Source organism: Medicago sativa, chromosome 5 (genome assembly GCF_051527215.1).
Source record: "Medicago sativa cultivar Bolivia chromosome 5, Bolivia_mono, whole genome shotgun sequence".
Lineage (NCBI taxonomy): Eukaryota > Viridiplantae > Streptophyta > Magnoliopsida > Fabales > Fabaceae > Medicago > Medicago sativa.
In genome coordinates this window covers 58,872,412-58,879,260 of record NC_140753.1, presented here as the reverse complement: position 1 = coordinate 58,879,260, position 6,849 = coordinate 58,872,412, and the positions used below count along the sequence as shown (strand labels likewise).

The window sequence follows — 6,849 nt, the reverse complement described above, 5'->3', positions numbered from 1 at the left end:
TTAATTATGGTGCACTGACTGTGTAAAGCAAGATTACACAGTCATCCAATAGGAATGTGCCACATCATTTACTCATAAGTTGTGTTATTTAATTTATAAAAAAAATCCTAAAATTAATTTTGCTATTTTTCCTTCGTGCCTCAACATCAGCTCCCCTTCATTCTCGCCGCAACCACTCTGCAACTCTCTGTTGCATCCTTATGCAGTGCCACCGTTCCACTTTCAGGTCTTGACGGGCAACGCAAATTGAATGGCCACGACACCAAATCACAGATTGGGCCTCCTCCATAGAGGTAAACTACATATTGCATTTGTTCTTCTTCAATTTTGATTTCCTTCGGTTTCAAATTTTAGATTAACATCCTCTTCGATTTTGACTCTCTTTGAACCAATTTTCTTCCCCTTAATGTGTTCTCTTTGATCTACTGTGATTTAAATTAGTTTATGAGTTTAATTTTAGGAAGTATTTATGGAGTGGAATGTTGAAGTTCATTATTTGACACTAGCATTCTCTTTAAAGTATATATTACTAAACTATCTTCTTTGTTTTGTTTATTGGGTGATTATTTAATATTGGAAATGAGATGGATGGAGTGCAACCAAAACGATACCATGTGTTAACTTATGAATTTGAAGAAGAGGATTTGGTTATGGTTAGAGATAATCCATGGCAGTAAGTTCAAACTTTGAACCCTGTCTCTAAAGAACAACAACACATTATGTACTATAATCTGCTTTGTTCACAAATATTCTTTGCTTTTATTGGATGCGTATGATTGTTCTTATCCACTGTTAGATGCTCTCTAGAGCGAGACTCAAAAGTGTGGTTTTTAATTAGCTGGTCATGAGTTAGAAATCTTACTCTAGTTAATTAATTAGTGAATGGTGTTATTGTACAAGTTCTACTGATCATGCCACGTAATAGCATGCAACTGATAAACTAGAATCAAATGCAACCATTAGCTTGAATCATCTTGGGCATGTGTTTTTGGTTTGTTTTGTGTAACCTTTCTTGTTCCAAAAGGACCTTTCCAACTTTATGATTAATATTAAATTATATAGCAATGTTATAATTCTATCCATTTTTCATAATGTATAGAATATAGATGACTCTCAAACTATTTAAAACCATTATCAATAAACTACTCACAAACATTTTAGAGGAACCCTGATCTAAGCTTTTCTCTAGATAGACACCTAAAAACTTATAAATGCTTTTCAAGTAAAAGAAACAAATAATTGTCTCAATTGAAACTACTAAACAGAAGCCCCATAGATTGAAATGTAATAGAGTATTGTACTTATAAATGAAAGAATCCAACTAAACAACCTAAAATTAGTAGACAAAACAATACTCTTTCATTCTTTCTGTTGTTAAGTAACTCAAGTAATATTACAGAATCTATAACTACATTTGAATATGGTGGACCAAATCAAGGTGATGTCTTGGTATTGGAGTTTGTGTAGAATGAAAAATGCTTCTTGCCTTCACTATGAATGGTGTTGGAACTCAAGGGAGTGTCTTTTGATGTAATTTTGGGCTTATCATGGTGGAGGGTTGTAGCTGTTGTTTTGCTGATTGGTGTGTCAATTCATTGCAAGTCGTTGTGATTTATTGTCGTGGCTGTTTTGGTTCTATCACAGGGCCATCAGTTGACTTGTTTTTGTGGGATTTTGCTAGTTTGTAGGAGTTGAATGTTAGTGGGGGTTCTTTGGTTTCGAGGTATGTCCGCTTATATACGGAACCTTTCTCTATCTATGCAGCTTGTGCATCTTGTACGAGCTTGCTTTCAATAATATTTGCTATTGTTTTGAAAAAAAAAAACTGCATTTCAAAAATTCTTGGCATTTTACTTATATTACTTTTCCTTGGTAACATAAGTCCACAAATTGAACAACAGATTTTGTCAAATAGCATACTTTTGATTCTCCTGTGTGGTTGAGATGAAAGTCTTGCTACCATTCATTGAACAAGTGGAAAAGCCATATGTTTTCTATAAACTAATTATGGCCTTTTGATAGAAAAAAGAAGGCACCGTATGTTTTCTTTAGTGTGTGACTGTGAATTAAATGACCGTTGGAAATGCATAAACTGATCAATTTGGTGTGACAAGTTTTGCTTTGAATCGTGTCTAGTTTATGTTCTTTTCAATTTCTGTCAATCTTATTTATCTCTATTTTCCTTTATGTCCAGCATGAGGAGTCAAGTTCATGTTCATCTAGACTATCGGGGAAAGGAAAATGACATTTTAGTAATGAGGTTAGTGCTGCAACTAGACATTCTCCTCAGGGAAGAAGGGTGTGAAAAATGACGGTTAAGTGGTGTTGGACCCTATAACATTGGCTACAGACGACCAACTTTGCGAAATGGATAGGCTACGGACTGATGCTGCAGTTACCTCTACCATTTTTAGTTGTGTCAGTATTGACAATATTCATGCAAACAATAAAGGACTTGATGCTGGAAGTTCAGACGATATTGAGTAAGGCAGAAAGTTTTGCATACTAAAGAAAAAAGATATACAATCATGCAATTGAGATTATTATACATTCTTGAAAGTTTGCTGAAGAAGAGAAGAAAACACATGTGTAGACAGAGCAAAGGATTATCATTGGTAGCTATGGACATTGGACATATTTACTCAACCTTTTATAGTGTACTTCGACCCCAAATTTGAATATGAAATTGAAGATAATGAAGATCTAGAGAAGTTTGAGACTTCAACTGATGCACCTCCCATCTAGACAATTGTTGACCACCATTTTTTTTATCAACTTGTCATTGTATCATATAAAATGTTATGTGTTTGAAAATGAAACCATGTACTTTATTGTTTTCCCAACTGTTTAGAATGACTTTCATATTGTAAATATAAAATTGGTGTACTTTTGAATTGTTTCCAGATTGTGAAAATAAAGGTGATATATTTTTGAATTGTGTTCTTCATTCTAATGCATTTACCATATTGCTTTTAAATTATGCCTAAGTAATCAATAATACTTCCTCATATACTTCTAAATTTATCAAAACTAATTCTCAATAGCCAATGAACTTGCCAAGATACACATCATAGAGCAATTGCTTATACAACTTTACTATAAATGGTCACAAATAGTATCAGAATTGATGATATATCAGTGTTATTTCTTCTTGTAGCAGCAATAACATTCAACAAACAACAACTCCTTATATTAAAGTAAAATGTTAAAAGAGGAAGCAAAAGATAGCCTAAAAAGAAAAACAATAAAAGCAACTGCGAACTAGCTGAAACTAAAATAGTAACTCCTACAAATCAAATATCAAAACCGAACAGATCCCCTCCTAGTAAACACAATCTGAAAAGTTGCAAAATCAAACCCGCACAGCCGCACCAAAGGTACAAAAGCTAGGAAATTCCCACCAGAAAAATAGATGGAAATTCACACCAGGACTGCATCCAAAACCTGAAATCACGCCAGAAGTGCATCCAAAGCCTAGAATCACATCAGAGAAATCCACCACCTTTGACTTCGGCAAAATTATCCCTTATTGGCAAAAACAGGTCTGCAACAAACCAATACTAGGAATTAACACTAGAAGAACATGATCTTGTAACAATAATATATTTAGGATCAAAATAATAATTGTATAGCATTGCCAGTAAAACAATAACAACAATACCTCTTAATCAACCAAACTAGAAGCTTTAACATTGGAATTTGAAAGTTGACCATTGATGATATCACACCTAAAAGACATTGGTTTGTAACTGAATAAACTTGGCATGGTAAAATGAAAAATTCAAATTAACTGCACATTTACTTGTAACATTTAATTTTAAGATACCTTCCATGTTTTAAACTTGGACATCTACGTTTGTTGTGGCCTTTTCCATTGCAATAACTACAACTGGTTGAATTTTTCTTGTGCAATTCCAAACTGCCTTTCATTCGTAAAGTGCATGGACGACCTTTAGGGACCGCACGTGGAGGATCACACAAGTTTATGGTCTGGTCATCGGAGACTTTAGGCATAACTTCAAATGTCGATTTATCAAACTCTTCATTTGGTTCTTCAAGATCCAATTGATCAAGTTTTGTGATTGCCTTCCGTAAAGCTTGAATTGCAATATCATGATGCTTTTCTGATCGTGAACCTCTTTCAGATAGTTCAAGAGACTCAACCATAATACTATTAAATAATGAAGTACTTGAAGCTCTGTTTCTGCCTTCCTCGAGGTCTTCAATTGCAATTCCTTTACTTTTTTCTTTCTTAGCATTTATGGTCCATCGGCTTAGAACATATTGAGAAGGGAGAGAATAGACATTTTCCTTTATGAATACGTTTAATACATGTCTACAGAGAATTCCCACAAACTCAAACATGCGACAACTACATTTTGCTTCTTTTGAAATGATCTGAAAAGTCACATGATAGTTAGGTTTTTCTTTGTAAATTTCATGAATTTTGTATGTGGAAACTTCATCAAAAAACTTAACTTTCTCTGCAATAAATATTTGGGACCCAACCAACTCATCCTGAAATATCCTGAACACTTTTCTTGTATAAATTTTTGAAGCCTCTTCTTCCATGGGATATAAAGTACGCAGAAGTGGTTTTGAATTCCTTGTCTTGACATTCTTCTCTCTTTCCTTGTTATAACGTGCGTCAAGAGACTTCTCATACTGTATCACAAACTTGCTCAATGGAGTACTTGAATTCAAAAATCCCTTAAAAAATTTATTCATACTTTCACTCCTTTGGGTGGTGGACATTCCAGCACAAAAACTCTGACGTACATAAGAAGGAACCCATTTTCCTCGAATGGTGTAGATCTTCTTTAGCCATTTGTTATCTTGCAACTCGTACTTATCTATCATTGCTCCCCAATCAGAATCAAAGTCATCAGAAGTGATAGTTTGGTGAATGCACTTGTGAAATTGATTTTTAAACTCGCTATGTTCATGATAGATTTGGTTCAAGTACTCTGGAACTTTCTTCTCAATATGCCACATACAATAATGATGACTCACCTCTGGAAAAACCTTTGCAACTGCATTAGAAATAGAAGTGTCTTGATCAGTGATAATAGTTTTAGGACTAACTCCATCCATTGCTTCTAACCAAGTACGTAGCAACCAAACAAAACTCTCTTCAGTTTCATCCCATAACAGAGCACAACCAAAAAGTATAGATTGTTGGTGATGATTAACTCCAGTGAATGGAACAAAGGGCATTAGGTATTTATTTGTTAAGTATGTTGGATCAAAAGTCACCACATCACCAAAATATTTGTAAGCCATTCTAGACCTTGAATCAACCCAAAAGCAATTTGCTAATTTACCTTCTGCGTCCATTTGAAATGCATAAAAAAACCCAGGATTCTTCAACTGACAATTCTTAAAGTACGATAACATCAAGTGAGCATCTCCATTTTCTAATTGTTTTTGTCTCTTTACACTTAAATAATTAATAACATCTTGTTGGCTAAATCCAACATTATCAACACCACCACTCTCAGTACATAACACTGATGCTATTTTACTAGGGCCTATACCAGAATCATGAAGCACATCAATAAGTTTTTTTTGCACTGGGGTTTTCTTTCTATGTACTCGAAGATGCTGTGAACTTCTTGGGGAAAATAGTACATGATTATGGTCTCTTACAAATCGAGAAACAATCCACCCATCTTCATTTTTCTTGATGTACAACATTGACTTGCATCCTACCCTTGTTTGATCGTGTACTTTAAGACTACCATTTTCTTTTTTCAAATTTTTTTTGGATCTAAAACCCTCCTTTGAACAAAGAATCTCTTGACCAATCACAACACCATTCGTTCTTGATTTAGTAACACGACCCATGCGAAAACTAAAACCTTTTTTCTTGGCGTACCTTACGTAGTAATCCTTTACATCTTCAATTGATGCAAACTCCATTCCTTCAAAGGGCTTTAAGGGGAGCTCTGATGGCGGTCTATTATTGAGAGAATCTGCATCAATAGCATTTGCAAGTACATCATCTGAGCCATTCATGGTGGTATGTTCATGCATATCTGTCATTTCTTGATCAGTCATTGTAGCACCCACAATCCTGTTATGTAGATGTATGATGAAATCAATATATCAGCATATATATAAGTAAAAAAGTGGTTTCACTTGAAAATATATAAGTAAAAAAGTGGTTTCACTTGAAAAGCAAGAAAATAAAAATCTACAATAATATGCTATTATAAAGGCTTGTTATACTTGCACAGAAGAAACATGACTAGTAATGCTACCCACGACAACCAGCAAACTAAAGATTGGAGGTTATATATATCATTAAGAAAGCATTCGATCTAAATTACTATAACAATTATAAAATGAAAAAACCATAATAATAGAGGTGCATGGGATGGCTACGATTATGTACATGAAAAATTCTAAATATTATCACTTCAAATATCTAAAAGCTTATCAGGAATAGATGTACAAACAACTTAAACAAGTATAACAATGAAAAAGACCATAATAGATGAGTAACTGTGAAGAACTGAGTGATGGGAATTTGATACGTGGATATGATTAACCAAAAAACAAAGATTGTGAATAGAGTGGAGATTAGCTATATTCCATACCTTCAATAAGAAATGGAAGGATGCAACAGAGAGTTGCAGATTCGGTTGTCGAGAATCAAGTACAGAGCGGTTGTGAAAATGAAGGAGAACAGGGTAACTGATGTTGAGGCACGAAGGAAAAATAGCAAAATTAATTTTAGGATTTTTTTTATAAATTAAATAACACAACTTATGAGTAAATGATGTGGCACATTCCTATTGGATGACTGTGTAATCTTGCTTTACACAGTCAGTGCACCATAATTAA

At 34.0% G+C, this 6,849-nt stretch overlaps 1 protein-coding gene and 1 long non-coding RNA gene across 3 annotated transcripts; one reads left to right on the top strand and one right to left on the bottom strand.

Annotated features, from left to right (window-relative positions):
* On the top strand, window positions 1-2,935 carry LOC146923530 (uncharacterized). 2 transcript variants are annotated; one of them, XR_015009744.1, is made up of 3 exons: window positions 1-673; window positions 1,645-1,723; window positions 2,195-2,935. It is a non-coding gene; the product is annotated as an uncharacterized LOC146923530 (long non-coding RNA). The 2 variants fall into 2 exon arrangements; XR_015009745.1 differs by lacking the exon at window positions 1,645-1,723.
* A 168-nt stretch (window positions 2,936-3,103) lies between these two features.
* Window positions 3,104-6,849, bottom strand: LOC146923529 (protein FAR1-RELATED SEQUENCE 5-like). Its single transcript, XM_085708696.1, has 4 exons — window positions 6,603-6,849; window positions 3,827-6,076; window positions 3,662-3,728; window positions 3,104-3,544 (listed from the first exon to the last, which is right to left on the bottom strand). The coding sequence occupies exons 2-3, from the start codon at window positions 6,058-6,060 to the stop codon at window positions 3,665-3,667; spliced, it is 2,298 nt and encodes a 765-aa protein (XP_085564822.1). The 5' UTR covers window positions 6,061-6,076; window positions 6,603-6,849; the 3' UTR covers window positions 3,104-3,544; window positions 3,662-3,664.

Coding starts and splice junctions, on each gene's coding strand:
- LOC146923529 (XM_085708696.1), bottom strand. CDS start 6,060: ATGACTGATCAAGAAATGACAGATATGCATGAACATACCACCATGAAT. Junction 3,729..3,826: donor CCAAGTTTAAAACATGGAAG/GTATCTTAAAAT, acceptor AATGTCTTTTAG/GTGTGATATCATCAATGGTC.